This window comes from Paroedura picta, chromosome 6 (assembly GCF_049243985.1).
Source record: "Paroedura picta isolate Pp20150507F chromosome 6, Ppicta_v3.0, whole genome shotgun sequence".
NCBI lineage: Eukaryota > Metazoa > Chordata > Lepidosauria > Squamata > Gekkonidae > Paroedura > Paroedura picta.
In genome coordinates this window covers 27562845-27583118 of record NC_135374.1, presented here as the reverse complement: position 1 = coordinate 27583118, position 20274 = coordinate 27562845, and the positions used below count along the sequence as shown (strand labels likewise).

The window sequence follows — 20274 nt, the reverse complement described above, 5'->3', positions numbered from 1 at the left end:
TATGTTTCCACATCCTTGGTATTATGCTTAACAGAACTGCATGTGAGTGAAATAGTGCTGTTACTGGTGCTGAAAGGTTGTTTGCATGAGTGAAAAGATAAAATACAGTTGGAGCTTCTTGTGTGGCTCAAGTCAGGTTACCCCAACAAATCTCTCTCTCTCGCTGGACCTAACCCAGTGTACTACCATGTGGTGGTGCAAAATGCTGTCAGGTTGCAGCCAGCTCATGGCGACCCCATAGGGCAGGGGTAGTCAAACTGCGGCTCTCCAGATGTCCATGGACTACAATTCCCATGAGCCCCTGCCAGTGAATGCTGGCAGAGGCTCATGGGAATTGTAGTACATGGACATCAGGAGTGCCGCAGTTTGTCTACCCCTGCCCTATGGGGTTTCAAGGCAAGAGATGTTCAGAGGTGGTTTGCCATTGCTTGCCTCAGGGTAGCATCCTTGGACTTGCTTTGTGAGCTTCTATCCAAATACAGACCACAGGCAACCCTGCTTAGCTTCCAAAACCTGACATGTCTGGGCTTGCTTGCACCACCTGAGTGCCAGTATACACAATGGGCTTTTCATCTCCTGCCAGCAAAGAGTGATGTGAACTCCAGCAGCACCAATCACCTGTTTTTGGGAAGAAGTCATGGATTCATTCTCTCATGGCCAAACTGATGATGAGTGTTGTCAGATGTTAGTATTGGCTGTCTGTAAATGTAGAATGGGAGTGTGAAGGTCCTATTCTGCTGAAGAGAACACGAAGACCTGTGTCTTAACTCAGTGGTCCCCAACCCCCATCTGGGGACCGGGACCGGTCCGTGGATCAGTTGGTACCAGGCCGTGGCTCCCCCTTGTCCTCCCTGGCTGTTGCCTTGGGGGCTGCCCTGCCACTCTGCTGCCGGCTCACCTTTGGTGCTCTCCAGCAGTTGCCATGGCTGGGGCTCCCCCTCGGCGTGGCACTGCGGAGCTGCTGCTGGCAGCGCCCCCGAGTGGGTGGTGGGAAGTCAGGGGTACTGTCGGGAAAAGCAAGCGGATCAGGGGCTCAGGCGGCGGCATCCCTCTGCAAAAGACTATCCCCCCCCCAAGGCCTCAGTAAAATTGTCAAGCGTTGACCGGTCTCCAGTGATAAAAAGGTTGGGGACCACTGTCCTAACTAATCCATCTTCATATCTCATGCGGGGGTGAAAATTCTTTGGGCCATTATGCACGTGAAAAATACAGTGAAATTATTACCTTTTGCAGACACCATATTTTTGACATTTCTTACGACATTGTCAACACCCAGCATCCCAGCAGCAAACCAGTAGCTACATCCTTCATGTTAAAGTGCTAGTTGGGGAAGTACATAGAATGGATTCTCCAAACTCTGTAGCACTAGTGAGAGGAGAACCACCAGCAAACCAAACAGTAAGGAAATAGCACTATGCAACTATGATTAGAAGCATAGGGGTCTCAACAGAGAAATTTTACTTAAAAAATAGCTGCCATTGCGGACTCTTTAAAACATGGAGAAAGGTGATTGGCTGCCTGCCTTGACTGACAGGCGGACGAGAGTCATGGGTAAAGCGCATTGCTCTCTTCCGCCATTTCAAGCAGGCATGCAGAGTGCCAAGAAGTGCGAGAAGGCGGCAGAGGAAAGCAAGAGAGCCACAAGGTGAGGAATGGCCGGAGGTGTGTTATTTTTTAACATTGCGCCATTGTACTGGCATAATGCTATTTTTTTCAATGTGCAGGATTGCCCTTAGTTTTTGGAGTTGAAATATCTCCCTGTCAGTTCCATTGTCCTTTTTTTATATTTCCTTCTACAGGAACATAATTTCCAGCCACTCAGCAATCAAAATGCTGCTCTCCTAAGTTTGTCCCTGCTTTGATCATCTGCAATTACTGAAAAAATACATTAGCAACTAATGTTGAAGACCTAAACATCTGAGTAGGAAAAATGCTTGCAATGTCATGGTTTTATTCCGGTGATGTTCATGATATTGCAGTGTCATGATATTCCGGTGACAAGAACATTATGTACTTCCTACGAACATTTATCCTGGGAGCACTCACTGGACTGTAAGATATTTAAGACATCAAGAAGTGCCCCTATGGTACTTGATGTAAGTAACTGTATTTTTTGTTGACATCGTGGGACACACTGTGTCTATGGTGTCATTTTTGTCAAAGGGCAAAAAGCCCCTGAAAGTTACTCACCCTGCTCTTCATCAGCATAAAGATACTCTAGTACAGTGGTCAGTGGTCACCAACCCCCGGTCCAGGGACCTGGACCGGTCTGTAGATCAGTCAGTACTGGGCCGCGGCTCCTCCTCGTTCTCCTCCCTGGCTGCTGCCTTGGAGGCTGCCCTGCCACTCTGCCACTGGCTCATCTTTGGTGCTCTCCAGCGGCCGCCATGGTTGGGCTCTCCCTTGGCGTGGCACTGCGCAGCTGCTGCTGGCAGCACCCCCCAGCAGACGGTGCGAAGTCAGGGGTGCCGGTGGGAAAGCAAGTGGAGCAGGGGCTTAGGCGATGGTGGTGACAACGTCCCTTGGCAAAAGACTACCTTCCCCAGGCCTCAGTAAAATTGTCAAGTGTTGACCGGTCCCCCGTAATAAAAAGGTTGGGGACCACTGCTCTAGTAGACTGCTAATGTCTTCTTGGATGGCTCAAGCTAGCTCGGTCGTGGAAACTAAGCAAGATTGTCCCTGGTTCGTACATGGATGGCAGACACCTCGGAAGTCTATGCTTCTATGTAGAGGCAGGCACCAATTGACTTTCTGCAGTTCCGAGGTTCCTATAAAGTCAGTGATATTTACATGATATGAATTGCAGGATTGCCCAGTAAAGCAGTAGCCTGGAGAATTACTGCAGAACTTGCTCTGGATGCTTCATAAGGCTTGGATTTTGTATCTAAACTAAACACCCACTTTCTTCTTCATGGCAGACTAATGAAACTCTAGGGACTTTTGAAAGCAGCTTGTAATGCAGCACAGGCAGCTGCCGTTTAAGTCCTAAAAGGCCTACCGGGAAAGCAAACCTCCATAGGGTCCCTTGGAAGAGGCTCCTTGGATCAGATATAATGCCCCAAAGAGCTAGAGTCAAAAAAGAGGTAATATGGAGATGGGCAGAATCCTTCAATTCCATGGAACATCATCATCATTATTATCACTTTATTTTTATAGCCTGCCCTTTCCAACAAACTCAGGGTGGGTATGTTTTGCTGCATTAAAATGATGCCTTGCTATCTGAAGAGGGTAAAAACCATCCAGTAGTTAATTGGGGATGGGAGAACCGTATTTTTCTCAGTAGACATACAAAATACTAATGTGACAGTTCTACTCCGATGGAAATGTGGAACAGGAATCATAGTGAACCCTCAGGTGTACAGTTACCTTCAGATGGCTTAGCATTTCTGTGTTGCTTTGCAGTAGCACATTTAAGTGCCTATGCAATGGACAAGCTCTTTCTTCCAAAGAAAGCAATTACTTACAGTATGGGGTATCTGGCAGCGTACAATGGGACAGACCCAAGGGGAAATTCATGAGCTGTTAACTACAGTGTGTGTATAGTTACCACCAGTTCTCCCCTTCAAGGACTTCTGTCTTCAATAACTCCTTGGCAGACAGAAATTCAACAGGTTCTGCTTTCACTGACACACTATTATAGGGAAGGTTGAGTTCTTTCTAAATCATTCAGATTTCAAAGATACAGCAGGCCTTTCTGGTGAAATGGCTGCAATCCTGGAATGGCCCTTTGACTTTTTTTGCCTGCTTAGCTGTTGCTGATGCCACCCTTGAGAGCAGAAAGTGAAACAAAATGAAAACCCAAATACAATGGGGTAAAATTGAGCTCGGATATTCCTGCTGCAAGCTAGTGTTCTGTCAAGTAACTGCATCAAATTTCGATGTTTTTCCCATTTTCCTCTGTTAAGCATTATGCCTGGAGGCTTTTATATGTAATTAAAGAACGGACCAATTTTATTTACTTATTTATTTATTTATTTATTTATTTATTTATTTATTTATTTATTTAGATTTATATACCGCCCTCCCCGAAGGCTCATTTTTGTTTCAGATCACGGCCTCTGTTTTTGTGATGTTGTTTAAAGAATCTGAATGCAGAAAATTCTCAACCAGAGCAGAGCAGGTGGCCATAGGGACAGATTGGCATACAGGAAAAGGCTTTTCTTCAAAGAGTAGAGAGGGAAGGGAAAGGAGAGCGGAGGGGGATTGTGTAGTTGGAACACACCATCCCCCCCCCAAAATTTCATGCTGCTGAAGCTCTTGTGGGCAGTTATCAGCTAGTAGAGCAGACAAATAGTTTTCTTGATGTTCTGCCCGAACCCTCCTGCAGGGTGGAGTTTTAGAATTGCTCAGAATATGAAGAAAAGCTGCACACAGAATGCAGAAGAATTAAGTGCGTTTTTACAATTTATGCAGCTATCACAGGGTGTCTGCTACTCAAAGGAATCTTGTAGAGCGAGGGGTAGGGGGCTGCAGCCCACTGTTAGATAGATTTAACCCATTGAATAGTGGGTTGCATACACAACATAACCCATACCAAAGTTGTTACCTTCTACAATCCAACAAGGCTTCTCTTGGGTTTTGGCACAACAGACTAATATAGCTCCCCCTGTATGATTTGTATTCAAATACAAGAAAGTTTAAAAATCTTATTGGGCATTAGGCCATCCCTTGAACTAGAATATGTGCAAAGCGGGGCTTTTGATCCTGTTGTTTTGGTCTGCTACAGGAAGCACTCACAAATTATAGCAGGGTGCCCAGGTCGCTGTGTTAAAGTGAGACGTGGTGCTGAGAATTGCCTTTCTCTGCCCTGGCAGGTCTGCACTTTTAAGCACCTTTAACATTTGAGCACACAAGTAGAAAATTCCCTGGGAAGTGCAGGACCTTTTGTGCACTGGAGGCTCTGTGCTGAGCTGCAGGCTGGACTTGGAGCCGGGGCAGTTTGCCCCGCCTCTTCCTGCTCCTGCATGGGAAAGCATTTGGCCTGGTGCACCTCATCTTCCCCCGATTTGTGCTCCCGCATGGCAGCCAGGACAGCAAAGTTCACGCTGTGGAAAAAGTCCAGGGACCCTATGGAAACCTGAACGACCTTGAACAAATAAACAACATAGCTGCAAAAATCCATTACGTGCTTATGTATATCTTTTCAGTGCTGTGTAAACCTAGCTTAGAAACAAAAGCATAGCACTTCAAATTAATTTTTTGGGTAGAGACCGATAACTTTGCAGGTATTATTCCTCTTAAATTCTTGTGGCTATCTAAATTGCCACTCTTTGGATCCTAGTAATAGCTCTAGGACAGTATCCTGCTCCCCCCACCATCTGCCAGTAGACAAGAGTTTAGTGCGACATCTGTCTAGACAGCTCTCTCCTGAGCCTGCGGACCGATCTGGTGCTTTCTGTGACACTGAGACCGATGACATCATCCAGCAGCCTTTTCTAGCCTGGTATTTAAGTCACTTAAAGGGGGGATCTTACTAGCCCAGTAAAACACCTATTAACTCACTCCTATTTAAAAAGAAAATATCCTGTACCTTAAAAATAAAAGATTTTTTAAAAACCTCACATTTATATTAAAACAGTTTTTCACATGTTTCTTATAAACACATACCCCTTTTCAGTGTGGGGGGGTGTGATTTGGTTCAGCCAAGCTAAAAAATAAGCCGAATCGATACTGATTCAGGTTTTTTTTCCTGCCATTTCCTAAGCCGAATTGCAATTCTCCTGTTCAAATCATGAGCCCACCTGCTAAAACCCAAATCGATTTGGGCTTCCCAAATTGATTCTATTATACCCTATGGAGCTATTAGAGTCAATGTGAAATCTAGCCTAAGTCTATTCAGCGATCTGGTGTGCATGAGATTTGAGGTTAAGGCACCAAATATGCAGCCTAGCTGATGGAACCGCTCCTCAAAATAACCCCCAAGTTTCAAAAAGATTGAAACAAAGTGTGGCTAAATTTTTGCAAGGTCGTATGAAGTTGCACCAGGATAAGAGTTAGGGACAACTTGTAGCATATTTATTATTTTCTTCCGGGTTCTTTTTCTTCATTTTGTCATTTTATTCCACTTTGACCTAGATATCTCTGTATCCTAATTTTATTGTATCAGTTTTATATGCCAGTAAAGGATTTCTGAATTTCTTTCTTTCTGAAAGATTTAATTAATATAGCAGAGTTTTGCCCAGTCATAGAAGTGTTCATTTTTAATTTCTGCTCTGGGTTTGTAAAATGCAGATTAGCTTGGGTGAAACTGACATCCATATGTACATTGCAGCCAAGCAAAGGGACTGCAGAGCACTGGGAAGGTGATGTGTAGGTGATCTTAGAGAAAGGTGCCTGTGGGCAAGCTTCCCCCCGAGGGAGGAGGGGCCTGGCCACTAACAGTTCTTCTCAGCAAGCATTTCTTGTGCCACCATGTTTACACTATCAGGGGAAAGGTGAGATTGGAAATTGGGGACGTGAAGCCTTGGCTTTTTGTTTGTTTGTAGACTGAAACAGATGTCCTGTAACCAAATTTATTCCAGCATAAACTTTTATGAGTCAGAGCTGATTTCATAAGATTCATGGACGGTATGTTCAGAGTTGTTATTTATAATTAGAGTTACAAGCAATGGACAGAAGGATGTAGAGAAGTATTACAAAGGTCAACTTGAAGTAGTAACTACAAAGAGATATCAACATAGAAATCAATGCACAGAGTGAGGGAGGGCCACTCCTAACTGTAGAAGATGAGCAGAGTAGAATAAACATGCAATCTAGCAGAGGAATTGTTTGTTGATACCTTTGCAGTATCTTCTAATTAAAAATTTACAGATTGATTTATTACCATACTTTGAGGGTTTTTTCTTACATTTCATATGATTTTTAATATATTATCCTGGCTTTTAATTTATTTTATTTTGTTGTATACTATTAGGGACTTTTTAGTCGACAAGTGGTCTATGAATAAGTTTCATTAACTCTGCCATCCTAGGTAAATCTACTCAGAATCCTACTCAGGTCTGTTCAAGGGGCTTGCTCCTAGGAAACTGTCCTTAGGATTGCACTGTAACTAAAGTGTATATATATATATATGGCATTTTTCTTCAAAGGAAGTTGCCCCTGAATGTAACACCACTCCCTAAAAGGGGAAGGGTTATATGCCTTTTTCTGTTGCTGTACTTTAATGTATAATTAAAACATAGCCTCTTTTCTCAGTGGCATATGTTTTTCCACATTCTGATTTCTCTTGTAGATCTCCTTCGCACCAGCATTCTGAGTCAGAGAGCAGGACTCATACATCTCCCAGGGGCAGAAGTGTTCCTTACATTCCTTTTGTTTGGAGAAGCTGATAATCCTCTCAATGCAACATCAGTGGCCCCTCCAGAGGAGAAAGCCGTGTTAGTCTGTTGCAGCAAAAATAACCAGGGATCACACTTTGGATAGTGCACTTTCAATGCACTTTAGAAGCAGATTTTCCTGTTTCACGCAGGAAGATTCAGCTGCAAAAACTATTAAAAGTGCATTATCCAGTGTGTGCAGAATAGGAATCTTTTTGCAACTTCATCCATGACAATTATGAAGGACTGATGATAGGTGTATTACACCAAACAACAACTTTGTCACATTTTCTTTCTAATTTGCAAAGGTGTTTTGGTGTAAAACCTTCGATGGACAGAAATATTTCTGTAGTAATGCGTTAAACATTTTAAAGTTGGCAGCCCCTCACAGGACTGCATTTGCCTTGCCATTTCTGGCAGCAGCAGTTTCTTCGGACTTCTAAATGACAAGTAAACAGATGACCTGACATAATCCAGAACATACTAGGGATTCTGGAGTTCTGTCTTGACCAAACAAGGTGGACTTCCACCATAATCCCAGCCTTCCCTAAAGTTTCTTGTCCTTTCCGTGTTTGTTGCATAGTAGCCAAAGTTGTACATTTTGTTCTTATGGTTCCAGACAGAATGGATGGGTATGTATCACACATGTATGCTGTCAAAGTCTGGAATATTCAACATTTTGAGGATTTTGGAGGCTGCTTCCTGCAAGCTTTTTGAGGCACTATAGAAAAGAAAAAAACTAAGAGTTTAGAATGCTTCCAGCATTCTGGAATATGTTACATCAGATGTGGGAATTGTTCAGATGGGCTAATGCTGTCAGCCTCCTCTAACTTACCTTCCCTACATCCCTCACTCTGGGCCACTGGTTAGGCTGGGGACAGAGTGTGGCTCAGTGGTAGAGCATTGCTCAGTAAGCAGAAGAACCCCAAACCCTGGTATCTCTGGTTAAAAGAATCAGGTAGAAAGTGATGTCAAAGAGGACTGCAGCTGCTGTGTGCCCTGAGGGAAGAGATGCCATTTCTGTTCTGCCTCTGACTGACCAGCATTTTCACTTCCTATCCATTTCAGGGGTTTCTGCTAGATAATTTCATTACCATGCCATGTTTTCAGATGTGTAATTCATGGTATGGGTAGATGTATTCATCCACTGAAGTCTCAAAACCATTTCTAGCAATTTAACGTTTCCTTGGTGGATGTGACTTGGGGTGTCATGTAGAACTCTAGACTTGTTACGGAAAGCCCAGCTCTAACGTGACCCCTGTCTTTTGTGTCTAGAGTGTCCTGTTGCTCCCTGAACAAAGAGCGTCGCAATAGAAAACGTTCTATCCTTCCAGGGGCCTGACATCATCTGTATGAGAAAATAGTCTCTGGAAGGACGTCAGTAACAATTTCTGCTTAAACTATCTATTACCTCTTTATTTTCTGATTGCTGTCATTTTATTTCCCACCAGTGCAATTATGCTCATGGTGTACCTTGCTCATTTTGGCTGACTCACTGTGGCACACAGTAGGCTGCTGGATGATAAAAGCCACTTTGTTGAGAGCAGCGGAGGCTATTGCCAACGGAAGTCCAGTCCTTTTGTTCTCCGTAATGTTTTCAAAACAGAACAGCAAATCCACAGGGACCCTCAGTCAAGTCTGCCTCGTCAGACCTTGCATGATGCAATTTAGCAACTCTCTTTTTAGAATCTCTCATTGATTGTGGTTGTGTCGGCTCTCAGAATGCTCTTATTTATTTCTCATCTCAATTGAATCCCACCTTTTCTCCAAAGAGCTAAAAGCAGTTTACATGGGACTATTCAATTTTATCTTCACAGCCATCTTAGTTGCATTCAGACACCATTTTAAGGTAACTGATATTGTTAATGTTGTGCACAAGCCTAGCTTGTTGCTGGAGGGGGAGGGGCTTGTCGTGAATGCCCCTCAGCCCTTTTAGCTGCAGGAAGTGCAATGAAAAAATACAGGTTTAAAAGAAACTAGTCACTCAAATATAAGGGTGAGTTAGGGCCACATTAGCCATTACAGCATCCATGGGGCCATCCTAGGAACACTGAAGCTGTTTTAGAGCTGAACCTGGACATTAAAAATTGGTGCAGGAGTCCAGTCCTGATCCGACCTGGAGCACAGAGGGACCAGGTAGCCTTGTCACCCCTTCCCTGCTCCCTTTCAAGTGAAAAAAAGTGTGAGAGGGGGAACAAGATTCCCTGGTTCACTGTGCTGCCAGCCCATTCCTGATCAGATGATTGCAATGATTTTTAATGGCCTAGTTGAGCGGTAAAATGGTGCCAGTGCCCACAGGTTGGACCTGGGAACATTGTAACATCTAGTTGGACCTTTAATTAACCAGAGCTAGTTCCATCCCGAAAACTATAATTCTAAGCCTAGATGAAACTGTGGTTTAGGATTCCAGTTTCTGCAGGGGGTAAACGAACTCTGGTTGTTGCAGACCCTGGTTGTTGCGTTTTCATGTCATGGGTATTCCACCACTGTACTCTGTAAAAGGAGGAAGGGATGAAGTATGTGGGGGAGCCCAGGAACAAGGCCTTACTTGTCAACTATGTCTGTTTAAAACCTGTCAGGTTAGCCTGCTGGCCTCTGAACGAGGAACTAGCAGCTGCAAAGGGATTTGTATCTTGGGTTTTCACATTCAAACTCCCACACAGGCTCTTGTACTCTTAGGATCCAAGATCCTCTGCCAGTGCAAGGGCTTCGAGAAAATACAGCTGTATGCTTTTCTGGGATTTTTAAAGGAATCACTGAAAAAGAACAGATAATTAAGAAGTAGATGTACCTTTAGGCTTCTATTACACCCTTCACAGACCTACTCTTGTTTTATTTTGCCTAAATCCCTTTGTCCTAAGTTTCTCTTCTGCTAACAGTCATAATAGTAAAGTCTTGCCGATGTCATTAGTGACCCGTTTGATCTGACTGAAAAATGATAAACATGTTTATTTAAAACCTTGTTGGAAATGGAGTTAAAAGAGTCAGAGGACAGCGCTCCCCAACAGAAATGTTAGTTTTAAGATCTGACGATTGCCTGGCTGTGAAGTTACATTAACTTATCAGGATGGAAACCTTGCTTACGTCTGTTAACCATTGTGCCTTCAGATAAATGGAGTGACCCCACTGATTTGCTGCTGTTTTCTCTTTTATGTGATTTGATTAAAGTTCGTACCCAGTGGCACCTTTAAGACCAACAAAGGTTTATTCAAGGTATAAGCTTTTGTGTGCATGTATACTTCTTCAGAATTGTAAGACTTCCCGTTTCAAAGGTAGTAGCAGACTTCCCACCATCACTCCTCTTTCAGTTTACTTCAAGACACTGGAATCGGCCCATAGCTCTGACAAAGGGAGCTTTGAATCTCAAAAAGTTTATACTTCAGTAATCTGGTTGGTCTTTAAGTCCTGCTGGACTTGAATCGAGCTGTTCCCCTGCAGACCAGCATGGCTCCCCTCTGAAACGAGTCCATAGCTATGTGTGTGACCCCATGTACTAGTTCCTGAGCATAAAGGATAATTTAACTCACTGGTTCCTAAACTCTGTCAGATCCCACTCATGGGTCACAAGCTTTTTCTGAATAAGTTGTCAGCATAAAAAGTGTGTGCTTGAATTCTAGGTGATAAGACTAAAGGTGAATTTTACAACATCACCATATACTCATTTAGCCCTTAGACCTGGAAAGACTTGGGACAGAGTGTTTAAATTCATTACTGTTTGTGGAGTGATTCTCAGATTGGATTAAACCGGAAACAAAAAACTGTTGTCATATTGTAGTTTTCCCCCCAAATACCAAAACCCAGGTGTTTCCTTCTACAGGGATTGTAGTGTTGAAATAATTTGTTTTCAGGGATTTTAGGAGCTGAAGGGTATTTAAGGTATTTCCATGCGTAGCCTTTTCTGTTCATTGAATACCCAAGGTGGTTTATAGCAATAAACACGATTTCCAAACCATTTAATTCAATAAAATGAATGATATTTTTATGTCTGGAGCAGGCTTGTAGAAAGAAAGCCTCTTTCCAGAAGTAGGCCTTTACTCTGATTTAAGTTTTTCAAAAAAAGTCCTTAGCAGGCATTGGGCTTCCTCTCCCTGGTATTGCAATACACATTTCCTTTATTAAAACCTAAAAAAGCAGTCAACTGGTGGCAGTGTTCCTCGATGTCTACTCATAAGGACTGCTTCCAGGGATCCATATTTATGTATTTTAAATTTTTATTTGCCCCCTTTCTTCCTTACGGAGTCAAGGAGGCTTATTGCATACACAGAACATACGCATTACAAGCCAAAATTTTAAAATCACAAACCAGGGTTGTTAATAAGCTTAACCAAATACAGTCCGAAATGAAACTATCTTCAATTGCTTCCTAAAGGATGAGGGCCAGGTGCATCTCCCTGGGGAAGCTGTTCCATAATCATGGGGCTGCCACTGAAAAGGCCCCCTCTTATATAGCGACCATAGAATCATAGAGTTGGAATGTCCATGGTCATCTAGTTTAACCCCTGCAGAATGCAGGAAATTCAAACTTCTTTGACTTATGGGACAGTCGGGACAGCTTCTCCCTATGATCTTAAGTCCCAGGCAGGAACATATGGGAGAAGATGGTCAGGAGTGGGTTGGTAGTGTCATTGCTATAATAGTTGGCCCTGACAAGCAGTCTAGCTGTAGTATTCTGTCCTAGCTGCAGCCTCTAAATGCCCCTCAGGGTTAGCCCCAAGTATCACTGTGGCTCTGAACTACCATGGCCATCTAGGTTTTTATGATTTATTACCTGCCACTCCCAAACAACCAGCTCATGGCAGGTTACAGTAAAAAAAACCCCACAATAAAACATAAAACCCCAACTCTTAAATAACAAGGCATACAACAGATGTCAGCAATCCACTCCTCTGGACCCTAGAACCCATTTTAAACCCGTGTCTCAGGGGAAATAAACAGGGAGATCATATAGTGCTATAGTGCTATAGTTATAGTTGCACTGAGAAGGTTCCAGGTCTTAATAGCTCTGGCCTCAACCAAATGCCTGGCAGAAGAGCTCCGTCTTGTAGGCCCTGTCGAACTAAGAAAGCTACATCAGGACCCTCACCTCTTCCAGGAGCTCATTTCACCAGGTCGGGGCCAGGACCAAAAAGGCCCTGGCCCTGGTTGCGGCCAGACATACCTCTTTCGGGCCAGGGACCACCAGCCAATTTTTACCCACAGGGCTGTGGGCCCTGAGGGGGGCATAGGGCGACAAGGAGTCCCTCAGACATTTGTTTGCTGCCTCAACTCCTAAGAGAAAGGTGAAATATAAATACTTCAATAAATAAACATATGCATACTCTCATTGCAATTCCCATCAGTTAGTTCAAGGCTTGCTTCCTGAGTAAATCCCCGGTGTATCTCAGTTACTATTTAAGGAACAAAGTGCTGATGAATTCTTACAAAGCTGAAAACTCATAAACTGAACTGCTAGTCAAAAGCAAAAGAGACTAAATACAAGCATTGCTGCTACTATACATGAAAGAAAGGAAAATTAAGGAAATAAGAGACCTATCACGAGTCTCAATGAAAGCTCATATCCTGACACAAATTTTGTTGGTCTTTAACGTGTTATTAGACTCTTACTCTTTCCTGCTGCTACAGACAAGCATGGTTATTCATTAGGATCGACAGCTCTGGTTTGGAAAATATCTGGAAACTTAAGGGGTGGAGCTAGGAATGGGCAGGATTTGGGACAGGAGGGGTCCTCAGTGGACTATAATACTCAGTGGAGTCTCTCCCCCAAAACCACCATTTTCTCCAGTGGAACTGATATCTTTAGAGAGCCAGCTTGGTGTAGTGATTAGGAGTGCGGACTTGTAATCTGGTAAACCGGGTTTGATTCCCCACTCCTCCCCCTCATGCAGCTAGCTGGGCGACCTTGGGCTCACCACAGTACTGAGAAAGCTGTTCTGACTGAGCAGTGATATCAGGGCTCACCCAGCCTCACCTTCCTCACAGGGTGTCTGTTGTGGGGAGAGGAAAGGGAAGGCAAATGTAAGCCGCTTTGAGACTCCTTTGGGTAGAGAAAAGCAGCATGTAAAAACCAACTTCTTCTTTTTCTAATCTGGAGCTGACCTATTATTTCCAGGGCTCCCAGGTCCTACCTGAGGACTGGCACCCCTACTATCCATCCTGATCAGTACTTACATGCAAAAAAAATCCCCAAGAATGCTTCTTGATCACAAAACTCTCCGATTCTAAGCAATAAACACCCTTTGGGTTGCTCCTTTTTTGCTTATGACTCAAATTTGAAGCAGTGAATAAACACAGCAAATACTGGTTGTTCTTGCATAAAGTTGCATAATGCAGTGGTCCCCAACCTTTATTAGGCTGGGGACCGGCAGGGCATTGGGTCACGCCCGCAGGGACCGCGCCCGCGCGGGCCACGCCCATGCTTTGGGCCGCGCCCGGCCGCACCCGCGGGCCGCACCCGCGGGCCGCACCCGCGGGCCGCACCCGCGGATCGGGCCGCGCCTGGCCGCACCCGCGAGCCGCACCCGCGGGCCGCACCCGCGGATCGGGCCGCGCCTGGCCGCACCCGCGGGCCGCACCCGCGGGCCGCACCCGCGGATCGGGCCGCGCCTGGCCGCACCCGCGAGCCGCGCCCGCGGGCCGCACCCGCGAGCCGCGCCCAGCCGCGCCCGCGGGCCGCACCCACGGATCGGCCCGCACCCGCGGGCTCTGCCCACGGATCGGGCCGAGCGGGCGCGGCCTGCACGGGCGCGGCCCGGCCCTGATTTCCTCTCCCCGCCCTCCCACAGTAAGAAGCTTCCCTGGCCGCAAGCTTGCGGCCTGGGAAGTTTTTTACTGCGGGGGGGGGGCGGGGAGAGGGAGCCGCGGCCCGGCGCCATGGCCTTTGCGGCCCGGCGCCGGGCCGCGGCCCGCAGGTTGGGGACCACTGGCATAATGTATTCCACTTCTAGTACCTGGATTTGAAGAAAATTTGAAACCAAAGATGTCTGAGAGTGATATCTGAGAGGGCATCATAGGGAAGAGATTTGGAGATCCTTCCCAAATTATTTCTCCTGCAAGCTTTCATAAGAAGTGGCATAGACACCCACAGCTAAATGATAGTGGTTTGTTTTTCAGTTGAGGTCCTGTTGAATTTTGCTAGCAGTTAAAAGTCTAGTTTTGACATTCATACTTGAAAAACAAAATGAATAGTGTCAGAAGAGTGCAGAGTGTCAAAATTTCAGTGTCCCCCAACTAAATCCTGTTTGTTTGTTTTTAATTGCAGACTTCTTCAACATTTGAAGCCATTTGAGATGAAACATTCCGAACGACCTTCAAGATAATGTGTGAAGGATCCTGATTTTGCAGGCTGTTGCCCTTCCTCTATTTTCATCCAAGCCTTGTTGCGGGGGAGAGATACTTGGGCCCTGCTTTGCAACTGTACATCTCACCTCCAATTCATATGCACTCCAGCACCCCTATAAGTTCTTTGTTCTCCTTCACCAGCCCAGCAGTAAAGAGACTGCTGGGCTGGAAGCAAGGAGATGAAGAGGAGAAGTGGGCAGAGAAAGCTGTTGATTCCTTGGTAAAGAAGCTGAAGAAAAAGAAAGGGGCCATGGAGGAGCTGGAGAGGGCACTGAGCTGTCCTGGACAGCCCAGTAAGTGTGTCACAATCCCACGCTCTTTGGATGGGAGATTACAGGTGTCTCATCGTAAAGGTCTACCGCATGTCATTTACTGCAGAGTGTGGCGCTGGCCCGATTTACAGTCTCACCACGAATTAAAACCCTTGGAATGTTGTGAGTTCCCCTTTGGCTCCAAGCAGAAAGAAGTGTGCATTAATCCCTACCATTATCGACGGGTGGAAACCCCAGGTAAGTAAATCACCTATATCATTTCAGTCAAGGTGATTACCGCATTGGGTATCACATAACGGACTGTAACTCCTCTGCTGTTATCTGGAAAGAGGTTTTACTACTGCATGATAAAAACATGGTTCATTTAAACCTAAAAGGCTTATTTCAGCAATCAGATAGGAAGTACATTACAGCATAATAATGTGAGGAGATCCAGTGTTGCTAACTTCTGGCAATTTGTAACTTAGTTACTCCTAACTTTAAGAGTACCTATAGCAGTTAGGAGCCATTGAATTGGATCCATGCATTTCAGACTTCTAATTTATGCTGCTATGGAAAGGGAGTTCTCCAGCCTCCAGGAGTGGAATTTCATGCTTTAGGAGGAGGGAGAAGAAAAGAAAGCCATGTTTTGCGGATGGAAATCCTTCTATCAGTGGTAATTTTCAGTATGATCCCAGTCCAAACTATGGTTAGCATGATGAGAATTGGAGTTGACCATGTCTGGGCAGAGTTTGTAAGATAAAGTGTTTGCTTTCCTGTGGGCATGACTTGAAGTTCATCTCTACTGTGCAGTTGGCTGGGTTCCTGCAAATGGGTTACATTATGCCACACACATCAATTGGGCTTCATGGTCTGTAAAGACACAATCACTTTTCCCACTAGTCCAGTTCACTCCAATGTTCTTCCTGCTATTCCAATTGTGAACTGTCCTTTTAGAAAGCTGAACAATGCCATTTATTGCCACCCAATGTCAGGGCTTAGCAAGTGGATTGTGCACTTTGTGCAATGATTTTTTTTAAGTAACTGTGCTATTTGATGTTTCAAATGTGGGTGATCCAATAAACAGCTATTTTTTTTCTTGTTTTACATCTTCATTTGCCTCTCATAAGCTTTTCTAATATTTGCCCTTGTCCAAGGTGCTGAAGTTTTTGCTTTTTTTTTTTTTTTAGCTTCCCACTGAATTTACATTTGACTGCCCCAAGGCTTGTACTTATTTGATGTGTGATTGCTGGTGGTTTTTGTAATAGCAAATTAGGTTCAGACATCTGGGTTGTGGTAGACAGAGGAAAGTGCTTCATGAGCTGAGTGATGGTTACACAGTGGTACATGTCTCTAGAATACAGGTTTGACACTTCACTGTATTTCATCTTTAAGATGTGCTGGTGACTGCTAAAAAGTGGATCTTGCCTGTATTGCAAATATGCTCACCGAGCTTGCCACTGATTTGGAGCCAACATTTACAACCCGTTTAGTCCTTCTTGTGCAGCTACAAAACCTGTGTTGCCTACGTGAACAGGCCCCATCTCTGTATACTGGCAGCCACTTGACCCAATTTTGCAAAAACTATTCCCAAATCAGATTCAAGAAATCTGCTGAATCAAAGTTTCGGAACTTCGATTACTCCACGCCCAATCCTTTATACCTCTTTTATTGTCAGTTATTTTTCATGAATTCTTTATCCCATTCTGATCATTTTACTGCTGTTTCCCGAAGTAGACACACCTGATTTCTGCATTCATTTTGGGACGAAATAGAATCCATGAAAATTCATGGCTAGATGGTTACAAGGAAGCCCTCGAAAAAAGGAGCCAGTTCGGCTATTCCAGAGGGTGTCCATTTTGTACTACAGTCTTGCTAACAGAGTCTTCAAAGGGACTAGCAACCCTTATTTATTACTGAAGGGGAAGCAATCCAACATCTGCATGCTTCCTCACCTTTTCCCTAGCTGCTAGGATGAGAGGGTTTTGCAGTGTTTGCTGGTCTTGCCCTCAGAAGCTAAGTCTGCTTCAGGGGTGGGGCTGGCCCAGAAGAGAATGTCTGACTTCTGTACCACCCTCAACCCTCTGAGCAACATCCTGCATCCTCACTTCCTTTGATGCTAGAGCTTACCCTTCCCTTGAAGAGAGTACTGGTGACCCTTTAGCAGTTTATGAAAAACTATTTCACTGTTATAAACCAATGAACAATATGCATTTTAAAACGGGTTTTGGGCTGCCATCTAAGGAATACAACCTATTGTAGAGGAGCTTTGACATTCTAAATGTGTTTTCCAGTTTACTTCTAGATCCTGGAGTCTACTTCTAAATCCCAAAGCTGTTTATTTGTGTCTTGTTGAAATCTAATCTAAACTCATCTGTTGGAAAGACAGCATTTAATAATTAATATTTGCGCAGATATTTTTCTTGACTGATTACTATTTGTCAGAAAGATTAAAGAAATACTCTAATATTTCACAATTTAAGGCTTCCTGTAGGTGAAGTGTTCACGATATGATAGCTGGGAAAGGAAAGCAACTGTGGCTTCTACAGGTTTCTCAGCCTCCTGGCTTCACTGAGTGAGCTCCTACCATAGTAGTGATTCCACTATGCCCTAGAATCAGTGGTCTCCAATCTTTTTTATCACTGGGAACCGGTCAACACTTGACAATTTTACTGAGGCCCGGGGGGCGGGTTAGTCTTTTGCCGAGGGACGTTGCTGCCACCTGAGCCCCTGCTCCACTTGCTTTCCTGCCGGCGCCCGATTCCCTGCTGCCTGTTGGGGAGTGCTGCCAGCAGTAGCTGCGCAGTGCCACACCGAGGGGGAGCCCTGGCCATGGCGGCCGCTGGAGAGCACCAAAGGTGAGCCGGCAGCAGAGTGGCAGGGCAGCCCCCAAGGCATCAGCCGGGGAGGAGGATGAGGAGGAACCGCGGCTCGGTACTGACTGATCCATGGACCGGTCCCGATCCCCGGACCGGGAGTTGGGGACCACTGATCTAGGGGTAAGAGGGCCTTGAGCTGTGGCTTCTGGTGGTTCTACTCATGAGGCAGCCTCCTGGCCTATTGTGAAGGACAAGAGGCTGCACACCTTCTTCACAAATAAGATGCCATGCCTGTGTCTGTCTGAGAATCCTGAGGGAACGGTTCTTGAAACATGAAAGTAGGCATGGGGAGAAAATAGAGAAGTGACATCTGATAAAGAGAAGACACTTTCTGGAAATGGAGAAGAGAATCTGTGAGTTCATAGGTCTCTCACTGTGGAATTCCTTACTGCATTTACAGTTTCTTTACTCTGAGTTAACATGTTGAAGTCAGTGTTTGAGGAATAGTGTAAGAGGATGAGGAGGGAAAGTGTCAGAACTTAGAAACAGGCTGGCTTGTAATGACTCATTTCTCTTGTTCTAGTGTTGCCTCCTGTGCTGGTCCCGAGACACAGTGAGTTTAACCCACACCTCAGCCTCCTTGCCAAATTCCGGAACACGTCCCTTCACAGTGAGCCTCTGATGCCTCACAATGCAACCTACCCTGATTCTTTTCAGCAGCCTCCTTATCCAGCATCACCCAATATGTTCTCTCAGTCACCAAGCAACGCAAGCTACCCTGACTCTCCAGGAAGCTCTTCTGCACCAGGAAGTCCTTATCAAGTCACAGGTATGCCCACCCAGGTATCAAGTCACAGGTATGCTCACCTTTACCAGTTCCCAGTGCTTTCTCTGGTTAACAAGGAAATTCGCAAAATTTTCAATGAAGAAAATTACCTCTGTGTCTCAAGGACATGACAATGATATTGCTATGATAGGTGGAGGTGAACAGGGATGTCAGAGATTTAGAGGAGGGAGGCAGTATATATTGGGAATAACTATATTGGAGCTCTTGTGGTACCATCACTATCTGTACTGTGCGTGTGCAGAGATTTGTCTAACCCCGAAGAAGAAGAAGAAGAAGAAGAAAAAGAAGAAAAAGAAGAAGAAGAAGAAGAAGAAGAAGTAGTTCTTATATGCCACTTTTCTCTACCTGAAGGAGGCTTAAAGTGTTTTATACTCGCCTTCGCTTTCTTCTCCCCACAACAGACAGCCTGATATTACTGCTCAGTCAGAACAGCTTTATGAGTGCTGTGGTGAGCCCAAGGTCACCCAACTGGCTGCATGTGGGGGAGTGCAGAATCAAACCTGACTCGCCAGATTAGAAGTCCATGCTTCTAGCCTAGATAGACTCATACCCCCACATGCACACTTTGGCAGTATAGTCCATACTGCACATTGTGTGAAATGGTACTTTGGTACTTCTTTTGTCCATTCTTAATAAACTTTCAGACAATGCAATTGCATAGTAGCATATGACAAAAGAAACTCTTCTCCCTGATGTTTCCCTACCCATCATGTTTTAAAACACTTATCCTTTAACCCCCGTTATCTCTGTTTCTAAACCAAGATGCCCCAGACACTCTCCCTTTCTTAAGTGCTGAATTTTCCTGCAATATTCTTTTTTAAGCAAAGACCTATCATCTTACTGCTCACAATTACTTAGAAGCCTTTTACTCACCAAATAATTTTAATAAAACTTCAACCTCTAATGTCTTTGAATTATTCTTATCATTATGTTTTTTTTACACTCTGAAAGAATTCCAGAAGGCTGGTAAGACAGGACTTCCTTTTGCAGAAGCCAAGCAGATTCACTGTCAACTGGTTTATATTTCTTTTTATTTAAGCTATTATACCTTTAGTAGTGCTCTCTGACAATGTAGCTTCAAAAACGGATTCTTGTTACACTCCTTGCCCTCATGTAGTCACTAGACTTGTTTTAATAATAAATTACAAATTGTTGTTGAAAGCTGAGTGATTTCACATTGGAGTTGCTGCCCTGTGCTGTCTTTTTCTCTATCCAGGACAGCATTGTTTACTCAGGCTGGCAGCAGCTGCCCAGGGTCTCAGGCAAAGCTTTTCCCAACACCTGCTATTTTTATCTATGGCTTTTACCTCACCAGCTTTTAACTGGAGATGCTGGAGGTTGGATTTGGGATGTTTTGAATGGAAAGCATGCATGCTGCCACTGAGGGTCAGTCAAAGCATGGCAATGCCCATAGGTCCATTTTAAATGGATTAAAAAATTCCACAAGGCTTCAGTCCTGATCAGGCCCACAATACAGCAGGCTGAGGCACTCTTGTTTCTTCCTTTCCACCTTTTCAAGTGCTGAAATAGCCATTGTGTGTGAGTATGTGGCCATTTTGGTTCTTGAAAAGGTGGACAGCCCCCTGCCCCCCATGCTGTAGGCCTGCAGGTCCTCATGGCATTTTAAATGGCTTTAAAATAATGGGGCAGACACCATCTTGTTATGTCTAGATGCCTCAAGCCCTTGGTGAATGCCATATGGT

At 44.6% G+C, this 20274-nt stretch overlaps 1 protein-coding gene across 4 annotated transcripts in view; it reads left to right on the top strand.

The window, feature by feature from the left end:
• Positions 1 to 20274, top strand: part of SMAD9 (SMAD family member 9) — a 35892-nt gene that overhangs the window by 7566 nt on the left and 8052 nt on the right. For 3 of the 4 annotated variants that reach the window (XM_077341898.1, XM_077341897.1, XM_077341900.1), the window contains exons 2-3: positions 14575 to 15163; positions 18308 to 18553. In XM_077341898.1, the coding sequence (XP_077198013.1) occupies positions 14752 to 15163; positions 18308 to 18553 (658 nt within the window). In that variant the 5' untranslated portion in view covers positions 14575 to 14751. Of the gene's footprint in view, positions 1 to 8672; positions 8694 to 14574; positions 15164 to 18307; positions 18554 to 20274 lie in introns of those variants that run through there. The other variant, XM_077341899.1, reaches the window with a different exon arrangement.